This window comes from Tenrec ecaudatus, chromosome 4, assembly GCF_050624435.1.
Source record: "Tenrec ecaudatus isolate mTenEca1 chromosome 4, mTenEca1.hap1, whole genome shotgun sequence".
Lineage (NCBI taxonomy): Eukaryota > Metazoa > Chordata > Mammalia > Afrosoricida > Tenrecidae > Tenrec > Tenrec ecaudatus.
The window spans coordinates 203,744,610-203,765,849 of record NC_134533.1 but is presented as its reverse complement, the minus strand read 5'-3'; the positions used below and the strand labels follow the sequence as shown (position 1 = coordinate 203,765,849).

Genomic DNA, 21,240 nt, shown 5'->3' with positions numbered 1-21,240 from the left:
ATGTGGAAGCTGGACACTGAATAAGGAAGATCGAAGACAAACCGATGGATCTGAACTGTGGTGCGGAGGAAGAATCTTGACAGTACCACGGACTGCCAGAAGACCAACACACATGTCCTGGAAGAAGTACAGCCAGAATGCTCCTGAGAGGCAAGGATGGCGAGACCTCCTCTCAGGTACTTTGGACATCTTTTCAGGAGAGGCCAGTCCCTGGAAAAGGACATCATGCTGGTAAAGGGGAGGGGCAGTGAAAAAGGAGGAAGACCCTCGATGAGATGGACTGAGACAGTGGCTGCAAGAACAGGCTCCAACATAGGAATGGTTGTGAGGCCGGCACAGGACTGGGCAGGGTTCCACTCTGTTCTATGTAGGGTTGCTATGAGTAGGAACAGACGCACGGCCCCTCACAACAACAACATGGTATTTTGGAAGTAGCTAGGGAGGGATTCTTTCTGACCATGTTGTACATGGTACCCAAAACTCTCAGTTGGTATTCATTTGTTATCAATAATAATAATTAGTACAAGAATATATACATTTTTATTAATAATTTTATTGGGAGCTCTTACAGATATTATAACAATCCAGAATTCAATTAGATCAAGCATAATTGTCCAATTGCTGCCACCATCAGTTTCAACACATTTTCTTTCTTCATGAGCTCCATGATATCAGCTCCCCTTTATCCCCTTCCTCCCCCAAGCTACCCACCCAGAACCCTTAATATCATATATATATATATATATACATATATATACATATCTTACACCATCTAATGGGATGGTGCACCTACACTTCTGTTATTCATTCCCCTCCAGTGGAGTTAGGCAGTCATCCTTGCTGTCAGCTTCTCCTTCCACTCTCCCCCTTCCCATACCCTCAAGGAATCATTGCTCTCATCACTGTTTCTGAAGAGTTATCTATCTTGGCTTTCAAACGATCTTAATTATACAAATGAGCACATGCAGGTCTAACAAGACTAATGAGGTAAAACAAAGACCATAACAGTGAGGGGAGGAAATATTAAAGATCTAGAGGAGAGTCATGCATTTCATCTGTGCTATACTGCACCCTGGATGCATGATGACTTCCGTGTGCCACTACTGTGTGGGGCTGTCCAATTATCTTCCAGGTGGGTTTTGGGTCTCCACTTTGTCCACACTCCTTCATGCCAATTTGCTTGCTTGCTTTTGAACTTCTGATATCTATACCCATTGACACCTTATGATCACACAGGCTGGTGTGTTTCTTCCACATGGGTTTTGTTGTTTCCCTGCTTGATGGCTGCTTGTTTAACATCAAGTCTTTAAGACCCCAGATGCTGTCTCTTTTAATAGCTGGCCACCATCAGCTTTCTTTACCACATTTGCTTATGTACTCATTTTATCTTTAGCAATTGTGTCAGGAAGGTAAGTATTATACAGTGCCACATTACTAGAACAAACCGTTCTTGCACTGACGTGAGATTTACGTAGCGGCCCAAAGTCCACCTGTTTCATTGTATTTTTATAGATACATAATTTACATATATACACACATATCTTTACATATTCATATGATTATACACATGTATATTTATATCTATATATAATTTTTACTTTCTTATTGTTTCCTTTTTTTCTTTCCTCCTGTCCCACTATCATGCTGACCCATCATTCACCTCTCAGTAATTCCTCTTGGATACATTTCAATTGATCAAACATGATCAGAACGCTACAACCTACTGTCAGTTTTAGAGCCCTTGCTATATTCCCCTGTCCCTGTCACCCCCCCCCCAACCTCCTCCTTTTCCATGGGTCCCATCACTGTCTCCCTTAGGATTGCTTATCTTGCCTATCTTATAACAACAGAAAGAAAGACCATATAAATCGTTCCAAATCTCACTGTTACCCTGACCCAAAGTGGACGAGTTCCTCTCAGTCAGGTGGCAGGCAGGCCCTGTTATCATCCAGCCCCTTTCCTTTCAGGGCTCCGTGTCCTGGGACCTGCTTCCCTGACAGCACTTGTATCTTTTAGTCCTTGGTATTCTCATGACCAGGAGGTGAGCCTCCTACAAGTCCCCATTGTTCTCCCTGCAGTCAGGGATGGAGCAGTCTAGTACCACCCCCCACCCCGTTACACCTTTGGACTTTCAGGGTGGCCCTTTGTGAATAATCCCCATCCATTTCAGATAAGGTGCCAAACACTGCCCCCCACCCCATCCCCTGAGTCAGAAGTCTACAATCAGGGTTCCTCAGGGACTTGATGGCTTCGCTCCCATTGTTGGTCGGTTGCTCTCCCCTCTTGGTTTGTCCCCAGGTGGGCGGGTCAGACCGGCCACTCTCCCCAAACTGTATCTTCAGTGCTCTCCCCTGTAGCGCTGTCATCTAGGGAGGGGGCATCATGTCTCCGGCTGAGTCTGGACCTGCAGTCTTCTCTGTGAATGAGCTGCTCCAAGCAGGAACATCACCTTTAAGATTTGGCACACCACAATGAGGTCTACTCTCTCTCTCCCTTTCCTGTGGAGACATAAACAATACCCTTCCCTTGGGTAGATTAGTGCCCTGGTGCCCATTGCCATCTTTTTCTTCCCCCACCACATTGTGGGCCATAAAGGCATATGGGGGTGGGTGGGCTATGTCTTTCAGCAGGTGCTGTCTTTTCTTTCTTTCTCTCTCTCTCTCTTTGATGACATATGCATCATTGGGCTTGGTCTGGCTCTTGCATATCTTATCTGTGTATTTCCCATATGCCCATCCTGCTGTTCAAACTTACCTCAGTGGTCTCACGTTATACTTGCCCTTTTGCACTTTTCTAACTTTACTCAGCATAATATCCTCCAACTCCTTCCACGAGATGAGGTGCTTCATCTTTTCATCACCTTTTTAAAGGCTGTGTAATACTCCATTGTGTGTACACACTAGAGCTTTTTAATCCATTCATCTACTGATGGCAATTTAGGTTGTTTCCAATTCTTTGCGATCGTGAACTGTGCAGAGATGCACACTGGCGTGCAGACGTCTGGTTGTGGTCTGTTTCTTATTTCTCCTTGGTTTATATATGCCCAGTAGTGGAATTGCTGGGTCATAAGGTAACTCAATTTCCATCTGTTTTAGGAATTGCCAAATTGCTTTCCACAGTGGCTGTACAGATCTACAAGACCTTCAACAGTGGAATAGAGTTCCTACCTCACCACACCCACTCCAACATCTGTTACTTTTTGAACTGGGCTATCTTTGTGGGTGTTGGATGGTATCTCATACTTGTTTTAATTTGTATTTTCCAGATGGCTAATGATCAGGAACGTTTTCTCACGTGCTGATTGGCCATTTTTGGTCAGGTTTCCTTCCTTGTGAATCTTCTGTTCAGGTCTTTCACCCCTCCATCCTCAGTGGGCAGTTCATTTTTTTTCTTATTGTAAGCTTGCAGGATTTTGTAGATTTTAGTAATAAGCCTTTTGTCAGATGTGTCATTGCTAAATATCCTTTTCCAGTCTGTGGGCTCTTTTTGATGAAGTCTTTTGATGTACATAAGTGTTTTATCTTTACTATTTCCATGTCCTCTTGTCTATTTTATCTTTCTCTGAATATGTAGCCTTCATTATTTCTGATAGCCCATGTATTCCCTGCACTAAGGTTCTTCTTCACCCCAATTTTCTCATTGATGATCTTGAGAGTTTGGGGTTTTACCTTGAGGTCTGGGATCCACCTTGAATTTGTTCTTGTGTGTGGGGTGAAGTAAGGATCTCCTTTCATTCTTCTGCAGGTTGATAGCCAGCTTTTCCAGCACCATCTGTTAAACAGGGCATTTGCTTGACATTTTTTGGGCCCTTACCAAAGATCAATTGTCTCTATGCTGCTCTATTTATTTCTGGACTTTCTGTTCGTATCCATTGGTCCGAGTATCTCTGATTATACCAGTACCATCCTATTTGGACAACTGTGGCTGTATAACAAGTTTTATAATGAGGTAATGCAAGCTCTCCCACTTTATTCTTCTTCTTGAGGAGTTCTCTGCCAATTCTGGGCTTCTTCCCTTTCCATATGAAGTTGGTGGTCAGTTTTTCCATTTCTTTAAAAAGATGCTGGTATTTGTATTGGGATTACATTGAATTTATATGGTGTACAAGAATATTTTTAAGTAAAATTATTTGTTAGTTCCATATAATTTCTGATGTAAAAGTCAATGTCAGTGCCACCTTATTAAATTTAAGTATCTGGTTAATGCAGTTAACATGGTGTTATTAAAAATATGCTCTTCAGGGCTAAGTATCAAGTGTAGCCATCCATGTAAAAATAGGTACAAGCCCTATAAAACTGAAGTAGAGAGAGAGAGATGACCACCCCCACCTCCCCACACACACCCCAATCTTGTGAGCAGGTTTTAAATTCTGAGAGCATGACAGAATTGGGTTTACTCTGTGGACCAAATCCTCCATATGAAGAAAGATGGTCCTCATCTATGCAGCGGAGGCAACTGAGTCTGAATTTCAGGTTCTGTTTATTGATGGTCCATCTGACTCCAGGAAAAGACAACTTCTGTGTTACTGGTCTATTGTTTTTGTATATGAATAATAGGATTTACAAATACAAAATAAAGCCAACTTACTCAAATGTAAGCTGTCAAAATCAGGCAATACTGGGCACATGATGCTACTGTAATAATAATCAATTTCAATTCTTAATGCCAAGAAATTGGTAGCTCAAATCCTATGTTGGAATTTGAAATGCCATACATGTATATGGAAAATAAAACTCCAATGACTGCTAGTAAAACAGCACAGGTTCTTCAAGTTAGTCACTTAACTATAATAGCAAATAGCATTTATTCATTTATATAATGAAGGATTTCCGATATTAGTATTTTCTGGGCACTGTGTGAGGCTCTGGGGAATCTAGTAACAAACAAGATGCATGTAATGCCATCCACCACACACGCCTACACACCAAAAGCGAAACCAGACTCGCTGCTACTGAGTCAATGGTGACCCATATTGACCCCTTTGTGGAGTCCCAGGACTGTAACTGTTTATGGGAGTAGAAAGCCCAGTCTTTCTCCCGAGGAGCTTTGGTGGTTTTGAAGTGCCGACCATTGGGACCGCAGTCCAAGGCACAAACACTACACCACCAGGGCTCCTGTCACAACTGTACACAGTAGCTGTTTCCTACGAACGTCAACAAAAACTTCACTGTATTGAGACTCATGCAAGTATAAAACAATTTCTTCTTAGATATAATTCTTCACTCACAAATTAACAAAAACAAAACAGACGCACTGCCACAGAGACAATTCTGACTCATAGCAACCCTGCTAAAAACAAAACAAACAACTCTCTGCCATCGAGATGTTTTCAACTCAGGGTGACCCTGTAGGTCAGGGTAGAGCTGCGTCTCTGAGCTTCTGGGGTTGTCACTCTTTACAGGAGAAGAAAGCCTCATCTTCCTCCTGAGGAGAGGCTGCTGGTCTCCAGCTGTTGACCTTGTGGTTAGAGTCCAAGGAATAACCGCTGCTCCCCCAGGGATCCCTCTAACAAGCCTGTAGAGCAAGTGATATGTGTCGCTGCGGGTTTCCCAGGCTGGACATGGATACAGAGCAGAAAGCCTCCTGTCTCTGAAGGGCTGGACCGACCCGACTTGCAGTGAGCAGCCCCTCATGCAATCTGCTCGGGCACCTGGGGTCCTCGAGGAAGGGCTGACGTCTAACACGGCTGAAAGACAGGCTCTCAGACGTCTGTGGGTAAGAGTCCTACAAACTGCTGGGCCTGCACGGTCTCCATGTACAGAGTGAAAGTGAGCAGACATGTCGGCCTGGGCCACGGCTGTGGCTGCATCCTTCGGATTTACCTTGAGACTCTGTAACTCTTCAGCCAACCTGGGTAATGTCTGCAGCTGACAGAAGAAGCTCAAAGTTTTATGATTATAAAAAAAACCCAACAGATTTCACCAAAATTATCTTCTACAGCTCAAAGTAAAATAAGAAAAATCTGGCACTCGTTAAAATAGCTCTTGTGTTTTTGGAAAAATGCCTCAAATCATGTTGGGGCCCTCTGGACGCAGTCCAGGGCAGTCCTTGCTCAAAGAAAAAGGATGGAAGCGGGGTGCTCAGTAGCCCCGTACCGCCCCACAGGGCAGGACAAGAGCACAGAGTGAGTGGCATGTGCAGCTTGGGTTTATGAAATTGGGGCTACACTGACTTAAGCCTGGGGGGGGGTCCATAGAGGTAATTAGCATACTACTAACTGAAAGTTTTGATTCACTGTAAATTAAGTTCATTTTCATAGGGCCAGGGCTATGCTCATCCTAGTCCACAACAGCACATGCACACAACTCTGATGCCAACATGCCACAGAGCACGGCATCAACGATCTCTCTCTGCGTCACCAGATGATATCAGAGGCTCGGAACCGAGGGTCCCCTCCTGGGGTCACTGTGCTTGTTCGTCTTTCTGAGCAGATGCAAGTATCAGCTCTAACTGCAACAACAGGCAGTCCACTGGAAAGGAAGAGCCTTGCTCAGCTGCCTCTCAACCTGATTCACCCTCCTTTACTATTTCTCATGGTCAATGTCCCTCGCTGTCTTCTTGTGTCATCTCCGACACACACCAGCACCATCTTACTGAAGCTAGACTTACAAGTCAATCTTTCTGTATATCTGAGATGTTGTACTAAAGCCTAGCCCTGTGAAGGTAATTTCTCACTCTCCAGTTATATCCGTTGACATTTTGAAAGATAAAAGGTGGGGTATTAAGAATTGAAAAGCCAGGTGAACAAATACAGTCTTATCTTTTGGATAAGGTCACATATTAGATCCCCAGATAGATCCCAGTTCTATTACAGAGTCAGGCACACTGCCAGCTTCAAGGTATCCTGCTAGCAGCATCTGCCATGTGGCGCACACAGCGCCCTGCACTGAATGGGGAGGATGCAGCTCAGTGTCGCTGAAGCAGTCACGAAGTCAGGCACAAGAGTCAACACTGGTTTAGGATTGCACCACATTCTTGCTTCCTTCTTCAAAAAATACATTAATGCAAATCAATACAGTCAGATCATTTTCTAACTGGGTAAAAAAACCCGAGTCCACGTGAACTTGAAGACACAGCACGATGTTTCTTGTGAAGTTTAGAACTTTCCAATAAGCGAAACACCAAACCTCCTCTGAGAGCTACGATAAAACTCCAGTATCACAGACAGCAGCAGGGGAAGCCCTCCGTTTGTATTGGGAGAAGGACTATTTAGTTTGTCCCACTGTATCTGCACTAAACAAACTGCAAACCTCTACATTTGGCAGATGTTTTGAGAGAGACTATATTTACACATAAAAGAAATTCCCAGGGGCCTTGGGTTAAGAATAGTAAGAAACCTTTTTAGAGATTCTAAGTATCTACTGCGTGCAACAGCTTATAATATCAACATCAGCAAGGGGCACTTGATTGCATCTTTTTAATAAAAAGTTTAATTAGAACCCGCAGCTGATTTCAGTTTTCTTTAAATATTTCATTGAAACCCGAGAGGTACATAAATCAAGTCCTACTCTCTCCAGCATGTGGAGAAATAAGAATAAACAGTCATTTCCAGGGTGGTCCTACCCACATAGCAGGCCCTCGGTCAGAGTCAACAGCAGAGAAGGGAAAGAGAATTTGCACATACTGTAAAAAGGGCACACATTCGTTCTATCTTCTCTGGGTTCCTTGGCCCACCATTCTTGTTCAGTCTCACCAGAAACCGCTCACTGAAACGTAGGAGAGAGAGAGAGAGACAGAGAAATGTAAAGGACACACACTCCACCACCTATAAACAGGGCATCTGCAGAGAAGCCCTGAACACCTACAGAATGGCGTGCAGTGCCAGGAAGACCGAAGGCACACATTTGACGGGAAGCTCCTCTCTCTTCCTTGCTCAGTGACACCAAGTGGACACTCCTGGCTGGCTGACAGGTGCTGCTGGGCACTGGCTGGAGGGGCGTGCCTAATCTTCCAGAAGGCGTGCACTCCTGAGGGCAGCAACGAGGACTGCATCTGTATTTCTCTCCAATGCCCCCAAAGGGACACGCTTGTAACACACGTACACACGAGGGAGCTTCAAAAAGTTGATGGGAAAATGGAATGGAAAGGCAGTGGATTTTCCCGCTACCCCCCCCCACCGCCCCCACAAACTTTTTCAGCCTCCTCGTACATCCTTTGATGTGGACACTCAGGGGATTCTAAGATACGCATCAAACTGTAGATGAGGGAATCGGCATTACAAAATTCACGTCTTCTTGTTAAATGAACCACGTAAGGGCGAAGAAGAAAAATGTTATAAAAACTTGAGTGAACAAAGAGAAAAAAATACAATATTTCAAACATGAACTCCAAAGGTGGAATTCAGAGTCTGATAGAGCCTGAGAAGTATTTTGTCTCCCAAAATATAGATAACTCTTGAAGGAAACTAATGGACTAAACAAACAAACACAACGATAACAAAAATAGTTTGTCTTGTTGCTGTTGTTGTTTTCATAAAAACAGTTTATAGCATGTGGAGAAGGTTTTATTTGGACAAATGCCTCCATGCTCTCTCATGGCCTTCCTGCCCCTGCCCAGGATCTCAACCCTATTTTTTTCATCTCAAGCTTTTCTACCAAGTATAATTTTAAAAAGGAGCCCTGGAAGAAACAAAGTGTCCCCTGTGCCCTCAACAAAGTACTCACGTAATACCGGTACTTCTACTATTAAAACACTATATTTGAACAATAAGTTACGCTATAATAGCAACTACATAAGTTGAGTAATTTGTCCCAGCAGTAATTTGTTCAGTCATTCAAGAAATAGTTATTGAGCTCTGATTTTGTGCAAAACATGAGAAGGCAAATGTGAACAAGATACAGAAAGTATTTGTCTTCACAGAACTTAAGGCCTTGGTGGATAGTGACATATATAGAAAGAAAACTTGGAAAAGACTGGAGTTTGATATAATTTTGAGATTCTTCAGTCTGGGTAATAGATGGGAATAAGGAGAGAATGTACCTAGAATGAGAACAAAAAGGACTTTGGTCAAAATTCTGAGAGGTATCAATATTTAAGAAAAGGGCAAAAAGAATGAGCAAAGTAGATATACTGGGACAAACAGAAAGATCCCTGAGGGTGATGGGATACTGCATTAATGAAGAGAAGAGCGTGTCTGAAAGAGGAGAGTGAGATCAACAAGGTCCAGGGCTACTGAGACAGGGATGGAAGTGTCCACTGGATCTTGGAACATGGATTCTGGGAAAAGCTGTTTCAATGGAATGGTAGTTTAAAATGTACTGGATCGTGGACCTCAAACTTATGTGTCAGCTTGGCTGGCCGTGGCTCTCAGAGGTTTGGCAGTTCTGCGGTGAGGCAGTCATCTCCAATGAGGTGTTCACTGACAGTAAGAGGACTAGGAGGGACCACACCCTGATCTGACACAGGAAGCGTTTCCAAGAGATAAAGGCAAGAGACACGAGCAGAGAGGAGAAGGATCTCCTATCACCAAGAAAGAAGATTCAGGTGCGGAGCTAGTCTTCTGGACCCAGGGTACCTGTGCTGTGAGAATGATGAAAAGATCCTTCCTCTAGAGCTGACAGAGCCAGCACGCCCCCAAAGGCAGTGCTCTGAACTTGGACTTGGAATTGTCAGAGAAACAAGTGCACTTGTTGGCTAAAACCAGCCACTTGCAGTATTTCTGCTACAGAAGTACTGGATAACTAAGGGGTCAATGTGAGGAGCAAGAAATGAAGAAGCAGAAAATGTGAGTTTAAGCTACAATGTACTAAATGGCTGTGAAGAGGTGCAGGAGCATGGTTTTTATTAACTGGGATTTTAAGGTTTGGGTGCCTTTGTTTAAAAAATTGAGTACTCTAAACGTTTATAGTCACTGATATCAACAATGTTATCAAGGTAATCCAATGAAGAAGGCATAGTAATTTCAGTAAATGGTACTGAATAATCTCTTATGCAAAAAAGGCCTTGATGTTTATTTACAAAATAGTAACTTGAAAGAAAATGTTTTGGAAAGGATGATGGCAACATCTGTACAAATATACTTGATACAACTGATATATGGAATGTTATAAGAGCTTTAAGAGTCCCCAATAAAATGACTTTAAAAAAAAAGTAATTTGAATGGATCATAAACCTAACTTACAAACTAAAAAAAGAAAAAAAATTCAAAAGGAAAATACATGCTCACATTTATAATTCTATGTTTAGCATGCAGCTAAAATTTTTTTGTGTGACTTTGGATTATTAAGCAGATATCATGTACCAAAAAGTAGTAAGTTGAACTGTAACAAAATTTAAACCATCTATTTCTTGCAATGTAATGCTAAGAGGAGAGAAGTAAGTCCCAGATAAGGAGATGTTTACAAAACATTCCTCTAAGACAAAACTTATCTCCAGAATATATAAAGTACTTTCAGAACCCAACAATTAACAAAAGAGACAACTCAATTTGAAAATAGGTAAAATATTTTACAAGACCTCATCAAGGAATACACAAGGGGTACCCAAAAATAAAATAACAGATTTTCTTTAAAAAAATCATTTTATTGGGGGTTCTTATCACAATCCATACATGCTAGATACATACTAGATGTATAGATAGATAATCCATACATACTAGGTGTATTACAAACATCCATTGTGTCAAGCACATTTGTACAAATGTTGCCATCATTTTCAAAACATTTTTTTTCTACTGGAGCCCTTGGTATCAGCTCCTCATTTTCCCCCTCCCTTCCCCACCCACCCTCCCTCCCTCATGAACTCTTGATAGTTTATAAATTATTGTTATTTTTTCATGTCTTACACTGACTGATCTCTCCCTTCATCCAGTTTTCTGTTGTCTGTCCCCCTGGAGGGGGGTGGTTATATGTTGTTCATTGTGATCGGTTCCCCCTTTTGCCTCCCACTTCCACCTTCCCCTTCCCCTCCTGGTATGCTACTCTCATTGCTGGTCCTCAGGGGTTTCTCTGTCCTGGATTCCCTGTGTTGTGAGCTCTTGTCTGTACCAGTGTACAAGCTCTGATCTAGCCGGATTTGTAAGATAGAATTGGGGTCATGACAGTGCAGGGGGTGGGAGTAGGGAGGAAGCATTAAAGAACTAGAGGAAAGTTGTATGTTTCATTGTTGCTACACTGCACCCTGACTGGCTCATTTCTTCCTTGTATCCCTTCTGTAAGGGGATGTTCAATTGTCTACAGATGGGCTTTGGGTCTCCATTCCATACCCCCCCCTCATTTCACATCGACATGATTTTTTGTTCTGGGTCTTTGATGCTTTATACCTAATCCCTTCAACACCTCATGATCACACAGGCTGGTGTGCTTCTTCCATGTGGGCTTGGTTGCATCTCAGTTAGATGGCCACTTGTTTATCTTCAAGCCTTTAAGACCCCAGACACTATATCTTTTGATAGCTGGGCATCCTTATGCACCCATTTTGTCTTCAGCGATTGTGTCAGGGAAGATGAGCATCCCAGAATGCCGGGTTATTAAAACAAAGTGTTCTTTCCTTGAGGGAATATTTGAGTGGAGGCCCAACGTCCGTCTGCTTCCTTAACTCTTAACAAATAAATATATGTACATAAATCTGTTTCCCTTTCATTATATATAAATGTATTTACATATGTACATTCCTGTATTTAGACCTCTATAAATATCCTTTGCCTCCAAGTTTTTTGATCTATTTCCTTTTACTTTTCTTTTGTCCGACTATCATGTTTGGCCTTCATTTAGGTTTCAGTAATTCCTCTTGGCTACATTGCCCTTGATCAAGCCCTCCCAGGCACCCTATGCCCTCCTTGCCATTGATTTTAGATTCCTTGCTGTTCCCTTGTCCCTGGGTTTGTTGGGCCCCCTCCTACTTTCCCCCCACCTTCACCTCTCCCGTGTCCCACCCTGGAACCATCAGTCCTGTTGTTTTCTCCTCCAGATTATTTATCCTGCCTATCTTATCTAGATAGACATGAAGTGACAATAATGAGCACAAAAAAAACCAATACAAAACATAACAAAAGAAAACAAAACAGCTACAATAACAACAACAACAAACCAACAGCAAAGAAAGAAAAGCTTATAAATAGTTAGTTCCAGGGATGTCTGTTGACCTTTATGAGTGTGTTCCAGTCGAGTCTAAAGGGGTGCCATATCCTGGCCCTAAAGTCTATTTTTGGTATTCCTCAGGGACTTTTCACTTTGCTCCCCTTGCTGCTCTGTTGCCCACCTTTAGTGTTTTGCCCCGGTGTGGTGGGGTCAGATCGGGCACAATTCCCACCCAGTGTCTCCAGTATTGTTCCCCGTAGCGCTATGGGTCAGTGCAGAATATTTTTTTCAGAGCTACCGTATATACTCCAGTATAAGCCAATCCGAAAATCCACCGAGGCACCTAATTTTACCACAAAAACGGCATAAAAATGTGCTGAAAACTCAATTATACTAAAGTATATAGGCATGTATTTTAAATTATTTTTACAAAACAACCTTATCTCCTTCAAAGGACTCTCCATTACACTTAATACATTTGCCAAATTTGCTCTTCCAGTCTTGGAAACATTTTTCAAACTCCTCTGTTTGGATGGCTGACAGCACCTCCCTCGTTTTGCTCTTCACCTCCTTTTTCTCTGTTTATTGGTGCCCCCTCATATAAGGTTACACAGGAACACAAGAAGTTATTAATTACTACAGAAACACAAATTTAAAACACCTAAAAGATGTGGAACCTACTTGATACTTGCCCTTATGAAGAGACCACTGAAGATATATGGGTGCTATAGCAAAGTGTGGTGAAGAAATAAGGTGGTGGCTGATTATTAGAAAGAATAACATCTGGGGTCTCAAAGGCTTGTTTTAAAATTAGCAGACATCTTGGGGGTGGGGGTGGTCTGTCTCAGTGAGAGATGAACAATAATGCCAACAAACCGACGTGTGGCTGGAAAAAAAAAAGCAGACATCTAAGTGAGGTGTCAGCACAATCCACACAGAGAAGCATACTAACTTGTGTGATTCAGGGATTGCAAATAATAAAACCCAAGCCAGGAGGAGGGAAATGCTCCAGAGTACATGACCTCTTTAAAGTGTGGAAAAACAAGGACTTACTACTTTGAGGACTAAGGTGTGCATGACCCAAGCCAGGAAGTATTCAGTCACCTCATATGCACGTGAAAGTTGGACAATGACTAAGGAAGACCAAAGAGGAAACTGATGCCTTTGAATTGTGCTGCTGGCGAGGAGTATTGAGATGTACCCAAACTGCTACAAGGACAAGCATGTCTGTCTTGGGAGTAGTACAACCATAACGTTCCTTAGATGGAAGGATGGCAAGACTTGGTCTCACATACTTTGGACATGCCATCAGGAGAGGCCAGTCCCTGGAACAGGCTATCTTGCTTGGTTCAGTACAGGGGCAGCGAAAAAGAGGAACAAGATGGATCGACACAGTGGCTGCAAAAGTGAACTCAAAAACAAGAGCAAGTGTGAGAGCGGTGCAGGAGCAGGGGTCCTCTGAGTCACAGTAGATTTGATGGCACCTAACAACAACAACATCACCAACAACATTCATCACCTACTAGCCTGTGATCTTCCTGCATTCAGCATCATTGCTTGTGCTGTGTGAGTCTAAAGAGGAATTTATACACTAGTATCAGACATTTGGGCTAGCATTGGATTTATGGGCTTGATCTAGACTGGGCTGGGGTGTTTTCTCAATATACAACTAGTCTTTGATCTAAACCTCTTTCTTATACAATATGATTGTCTCTGGGTTTGTTTCTCTAGTCAAAATCCAGACTAACACACTGTACCAAAAAGAACTGTTCAATGTTCAACCATTTCAAATGGTAGCACGGGATCAAGAACCAATGGCACCGAAGGAAGACGTTCAAGGGGCAAGAAAGAAGGCACTGGCAAGAAAGAAGGTGCTAGGAATAGATAGAAGACCAATAGGAATGTGTCAGCAAACAGATACAGCGTTGAAAGTCCTCACCTGTCTATGCCAACGGAGACAGGTAGCTAGTTACCTGACTGACTGACTGACTGACTGACTGGGAGAGATCCATATTTATGTCCATCCCCCCAAAAAGGTGACCCAACAGAATGTAGAAATTATTTAACAGTATCATTAACATCACATTTGAATGAAATTTTGTTGAAATAAAAATTGGTTACACGAAGACAGGAAGCTGCCAGAAATTCAATCTGAATGCAGAAGAGAATATGAAATTAGGGTCATTAATACTGATGTCAGATGGATCTTGACTGAAAGCACACAGAATCAGAGTGATGTTTACTTGTGCTTTATGGATGATGCAAAGGCATTCAACTGTGTGAATCACAAACTGTGGATGGATAACATTGCAAAGAATGGAATTACAGAACACGGAATTGTGCTCATGTGCGAACTGCCCATAAACCAAGAAGCAGCTGATCAGATGGAACAAAGGGATTGATTTAGTTTATTGTGCTAATCTGGCTGATAAACAGATGTGGGATTAATTAAAGGGCAGAGGGATAAATGGCTTGGTGAGCCTCACCTTTCTAGTTCTTGGGTCTCTTGTTTTGTGATGGTCACACCAGGGCACAGCTGCCTTAGAAGTTCCCTGCTTCAGCTGGCAAGGCTGACTTCCTGTAGGACATCCCCAAGGAGAAGCCACATGGAACTACCCTGATGCAGCCCTGGGTGCTGGAGCAGCCCTGTGGAGACCCCTTCCAGCGCTGAGATGCTTACATGTTCACTGACTCGGTTTTCCTCCTGCAGTCGGCATCATTGCGTCCATTTTATGAGATGGAGGACTTTGTGGATTGGTGTTGGACATATGGGTTAATGTTGGACTTGTGGGTTTGGGCAGCACTGGGTTGGGATGTTTTCTTGATGTGCACTTAACCTTCATATAAAACTCTCTCTAATACATGAGTTTCTGTGGGTTGTTTCTCTAAAGTGCGCAGACTAGCACAGGGATCCTACATGGTTTCGTCAGGAAAAGCGTGCATCAGGATTGCACTCTGTCACCATACTGAATCAATTTGTATGCTAAACAAATCATCCAAGATGCAGAACAGGCTATCAAGACTGGAGGAAGGCTTATTAGCAGCCTGCAATATTTGGATGGCACAATCTTGTTTGGTGAGAGGGACAGGATTTGAAACACTTAATGATGAAAATAAAAGAATGCACCCTTCAGTACGAGTTAGAGCTCCATGTAAAGATAACAAAAATCGTCACCAAAAGATCAGTAAACAAGATCCTATATAAAAGGAGAAATGATTCAAATTGTTAAGGATTTCATTTTCCTTGGCTCCACAAGCGATGTGCATAGAAACAGCAGTCAAGAATTCACATAGTGTACTTACTGCACTGGGAAGGTCAGCTGTGAAAAGCTCATTAAGGTGTTAGAGAGCAGATGTCCCTTGGGGGAGTAAGGTGGGCCCAAACCAGGCCTAGGTATTTCTAATTGCCCCATATTTTTGTGAAATGTGCAACGAATAAGGAAGACTACAGAAGACAGTGATGCATTCGAATTACTGTGCTGGAGATGACTGACTATTCCTCGGACTTCCAAAAGAAAAACAAATCGATCTTGGAAGAAGTGCAGCCAGAATTCTCCTAAGAAGCAAGGGTCAGTGAGACTTTCTGTCTCCCATAATTTGGACGTGGTATCAGGAGGGACGAGTCCCTCGAGAAGGCTATCACGTTTGGAAAAGTAGAAGGACCACAAAAGTGAGGAGCACTCCCCACGAGACAGAATGACATAGTGGTGATGGGGAGGGTAGCCCAGCACTGGGCAAGGGCTCTCTTCTCTTGGACACAGGATCACTAGGAGTTGGGAAAATACGACGGTACTTAACAACAACAACAGGCCCAGCAATTGTACTTTTAAGTATCTATCTAAGAGAAAAGAAAGCATGCGTACCCACACACGCTTTTACATGAATGGAAATAGCAGTCTCACTCATGACAATCAAAGGTAATAACAACTCAAAGGTCATCAACTGATGGCCAAATAAAAGGTAGTGGACGTACCATGCAATGGAACACTAGGAAGCAATAAAAGGAACAGACTATTGAAACACGCTGTAATGTAGTGAATCTTGAAAACATTACGCTAAGTGAGAGAAGTCAGTCTGATAAGACCTAACATTGTATGAATCTAGGTATTTGAAGTGTCTGCAGTGGGCAAATCTGTCGAGAGAGTGCATTAGTAGTTGCCAAAGCTGGAGGTGTGTGGAAAATTCAGCGACCACTAAAGGAGATGTGGCGATAGGAACATTCTTAAATTGTCTGTAGTAATCATTGCCCAACACTGTTAATATTGTAAAGATGACCGAATTGTACACTTTAATTAGCAAATTTCATACTTGAATCGTATCTCAACAAAGCTGTTCTCAAAATTTTTTTTTAAAACAACCAAAACTTCCTTATGGCTTATTTTATTCTCAGATAAAATTTTATTTATTTTTAAAGATCCTTTTATTGAGGGCTTGTACAACTCTTATCACAAGCCATCCATCCATCCATTGTGTCAGCACATTTTGTACATTTGTTGCCCTCATCATTCTCAAAACATTTGCTTTCGACTTGAGCCCTTGATATCAACTCATTTTCCCTTCCCTCTCTCACCCATCCTCCCTCTTTATCTCCTGAAAATTTATAAATCATTATTTTTCATGTCTTACACTGACCAATGTCTCCTCTCACCCACTTTTCTGTTGACTATTTCCCAGGGAGGGGGTTATATGTAGATCCCTGTAATCAGTTCCCCCTTTTTACCCCACCTTCCCTCCACCCTCCAGGTATCGCCACTCTCACCACTGGTCCTAAAGGGTTCATCTGTCCTGGATCCCCTGTGTTTCCAGTCCCTATCTACACCAGTGTACATCCTCTGGTCTAGCCGGATTTGTAACGTAGAATTGGGATCATGATAGCGTGTGTGTGGGGGATGCATTTAAGAACTAGAGGAACGTTGTAGGTTTCATTGTTGCTATGCTTTACCCTGACTGGCTCATCTCCTCCCTGAGACCTTTCTGTAAGGGGATGTCCAGTTGCCCACAGATGGGCTTTGGGTCCCCAATCTGCACACCCCCTCATTCACAATGATATGATTTTTTGTTCTTTGATGCCGATACCTAATCCCTTTGACACCTCGTGATCACACAGGCTGGTGTGCTTTTTCCATGTGGGCTTTGCTGCTTCTCAGCTAGATGGTTGCTTGTTTATCTTCAATCCTTTAAGATTTCAGACGCTATATCTTTTGATAGCCGGGGACCATCAGCTTTCTCTACCACATTTGCTTATATACCCATTTGATATGATTTTTTTTCTTCTTTGATGAAACATTCTTCTTCTTAAGTTTTATTGACATGTAACTAACATATACAATTCAATGGTTCAATCCAAATGAATCCTTTTGTTTACTTACTTATTTGCTGTCTTTCTCTTGTACAAGAGAATGAATGCTCTAAGAGCAGAGACCTTTCTAGAGTGTCCAAGAGCCTTACCTATAATTGATGTGCAAAAATGTTGAGCAGATGAAACTGGAATATTCTGTGAAGCACAACTGTGTGGAAGTCTGCTGATGAAGTCACTCTAAAAGGGGTTGGTGGACCCACTGTCTTACCATGCAGAACATCCATGAGTTCACAGGGAGCAAACAAGATGGTTGGAGTAAACAAAGATGCTGAAGTGTTGGTGGTGAAAACTTGGAAGCATCGAGCCTGCTGTGGCAGTAAGAAACTCTCGACTGCTCTCAAGATCCATGCTCTGGGTTCCGTCTGAAAGCTCAGCTGGATCTGTGTGTCTACAGAACTGCATTCTAGACTACTTCACTGCCTTGGCACGAAAACCTCCTTCATCTGGTCCGTCATGGTCTTCCTCCCTCTCAGATGCTTGGTGTGGATGTCACCCCCCCAACCCCTTTGCCACCTTGGAGCCATGTGTCGTGGATGGAAGAATGCTCATCATCTGGGTCCCTGAGTGGGTGGGTGAATGCGGTCTTCCCTACGACAAATTCACCCATCTGGTGTCACTTGTGTAGACAAGACAAAAACTTCCATTGTGTTTGAACCACAATACAATTTTTCTATTTGTTACACTGACTGATCTCCCCTAGCTAATGCTATACAATTAACTGCTAACCTGATAACAATCATCATGGATATATAAATATGAAAGCAATTAGGGAGTGTGTGTCTTTTCAAGAATGCCTACCATTATTTTCCTATTCTTCTTTAAAGAAAGAGAGCCCATCGCTCTCGCCATCATGTGACTATTCTCTGTGAATCTCTGCTTTTGGGGTCTGCCAGATACCCACAAAGCAGGCTGCTGTTTAGAAGCATTATATCAGCCTCTTGTCCAAAGATGAAGGAGTAGCGGGGGTGGGCATTTGAGTTCTTAGGTGGGCAGGATATCTGATCCTATCAAACCCCAAGAATGTCTCTCTTTCTCGTCAGTTATGAGAGGAGGCTTGTCATGGTCAGTGTCAAGGAGCTTCACATTGCCTAGTCCTTCGAGCTTCTGTTCTTACCGGACCTTCTTCACAAATTGTAGCACCCAGGGTGATTCTTTTGCATTTAAAAGGGCTCTGGGTGTACATCTAAGTGTTTCCTTCAATGGCTGTGATAAAGAAACACTGCTTTTCTGACAAAATTCAAGCCATTTGAAGGCGATTCTCTATCTAATCCACGTTCCATGATTTAGCAGTCATTGCTCTGCCAAAGAACGGTGCAAACTATGTTGGTTTTCACCCAGTGCAACTTTTCAGAGCCTTTAACGTGTTGACTGGGGCCGGTTATACGTCACAGATCTCTTCGATTCCATAACCTGACATTGTGAAAGGTAATAATACATTCTGCACGAGCAGTTTGATACTGGCTGATCCAATGTATTTCCAACTCGTGTTCAGTGACTGCTTATATTCTCCAAAGGTCCCAAAGGATCTGTGGCCAAAAGAGTACTATTTATTCACCAGACTGTAGAAATACCCACACCTTCACATGAGAGCAATAGGTCAATTTTCCCTTTAAATCACCTGGGTAAGCAGTTCTTCTTCCTAATTGGCTGTAACGTGTCCTTCGAGAGAAGGAACCATACAGAGCACTTCAGTAGGCAATGGTACAGGGGACGGTCTACATTCGCTTGTTTTGAAAATGATGAGCTATGAATGAACAGTATGTGACGTTACATTAATTTCACACCATCGTGCAAAGTTCTCAAAAATGAATCCCATGCTTTGAATCTGTGAGCAATATAACAGTGTCTTAAGGTGAAGGTCATTTGATCTGAACTGAACCAGAATTCCTGGTCAATATTAACTATCCCATGCTGAGCCACAGATGAGAAGTCACACATCTTTTCAGAAAAGATGTGGTAGCTGTCAATGAACACTGGCCTGTTTCAGATTCGGAGGCAGAGAGAGAGTCTCTGATCCTCTGAGTATAAAATTCCTAACGACTGTCGTGGAAATAGCAGTATCCTCTTCAAGTAACTCAAAGAAATTCCCCCAGTGTTTTTGATTAATCTCTACAACTTTCACCTGGAACTCCATGACATGAATGCCAACCGTTTAGCCTCGCCCTCGTGATAACCTGCCTGATGCTGGAAACCAGGCAAAGAGTTCCCACACCAGACTTCCCTGTTGACACCAATCTCTCACAGGTCTCTTTACAGATTCACCTTACAAGTTACTGGTACATCCTTCAGCTGTATTGCTCAAGTTCTTCATGTTTTCCTCCTTGATTGAAGGCACAGAGAGCAAATATGCACACCGAGGTTCACAAAGATGAACTGGGACTACTGCTGAGGTCTCCAAATTTATTTTTTAAACCAGCTTTCCCTTCTTCCAACAAAACTTGACACTCTTCACCAGCGTGTCACTATGAGGCGCTGGAGGCAGGTCACCAGGCCTGGCTTCCTAAGCACCTCTGGGTGGGTGCAACCTACTCACCTTTCAGCCAGTGGCCACGCACTCAGCAAGGGCTGCTGCTGCGGCCCAGACCCCAGCCCAGAACCCCCCTGGTGCAATTCCACTCTGAATATAACACATGGGCGGCACTGGACATCAGAATCTGTTTCAATGCAATGTTTGTATTGCTTTTGTTTTTTACCGCTGTCCTTAGAAATCATGCTCTTCTCGTGAAAATTAACTGACCGCTACAACTGGGTTTCTAATGTAATGATTCCTGCATATGAAGAACAAAACCAGGGCTGCTGAGGTTGAGGCAAAGGAGGCTCAGGGGCCTTCTGCCTTAATGACCACTTTCCATAAGAACTGCAGTGCTGGCAGGCAGGCTCCCAAGTCTAACCATTACAACCATGCAACACTGAGAAGCACACGGGTGGATAAATGGGGGAAATGAGGTGAGGCCCTGCTGAGAGACAGGGCAGCACCGTGGTCAGTCACTCCAACTGTGCCATTCCCACTATTTGGGTCACAATGCTTCTGTGAAAGCATTTCCCTGTGTGTGGGAAGCTCGGAGGAAAAGAGGAGTTATCCCACAGTTTGAGACTCAGCTGAAGGCCAAACCTACTGAAGCACTGCAGAGATTCAATCATGCTGGCCTCAGAGACCAGACACAGTGGTGCGGGAACAGCAGTTCTTCCTCTGGATCGAGGGGCAGCTTTGTCATCAGGCACAGCTCTTTCGCTAGATATAGACAACGGAACCTTCCTAGCTGGGTCCTTTCCGACTTCCCACGAGTAGACCAGACCTAGCAGTGCTGAACGAAATGCTAAGCAAAGGAATGGGCCAATACATAGGTGAAGGCCGAAAAGCACAATTTAGCCGAGAACTTGTTCAACAAGGATACAGACTGTGGCCACACAATGTATCTGACGTAGGTAAGTACACAACTGAGGTTCAGTATATAGCTGAGCATTACGACAGGAAAATAAAATTGTCAGGGAGAAAAATCACAGATTACCCCACTGACTGCTTTCCAACTTACTCACTGTGCAAACTGGGAGAATGCTTCAACCAAGTGTGTCTGAGCTCTAAATTCTCATGTAACACCATTCTCTTAGCACGAATTAAAGTAATAATGTCTTTAATGAAATACCTTGATTTCATGCCCAAAGTCATCTAGCAATTAGAAAAAGATAAAACCCAGAGAACCCACTCTTGCACCAGTAGAAGTTGACGGCATGTGCAACAGACTGCAGGAAGAAACCATCTCGCTAGGAGCTCCGAGCCCAGGACATTCCGAGTCTTCCTGCTGAGGCACGGGACTTCAACAAGCAGACCGGGGACGAAGCTAATGCAACAGCCCTTGGATTAGG

General features: G+C 43.1%; 1 protein-coding gene across 1 annotated transcript in view; it reads right to left on the bottom strand.

The window, feature by feature from the left end:
- DOCK3 (dedicator of cytokinesis 3) overlaps positions 1-21,240 on the bottom strand; it is a 158,007-nt gene that overhangs the window by 123,809 nt on the left and 12,958 nt on the right. Inside the window, exon 3 of the mRNA XM_075547434.1 lies at positions 7,625-7,706. Within this exon, the coding sequence (XP_075403549.1) occupies positions 7,625-7,706 (82 nt within the window). The remainder of the gene's footprint in view (positions 1-7,624; positions 7,707-21,240) is intronic.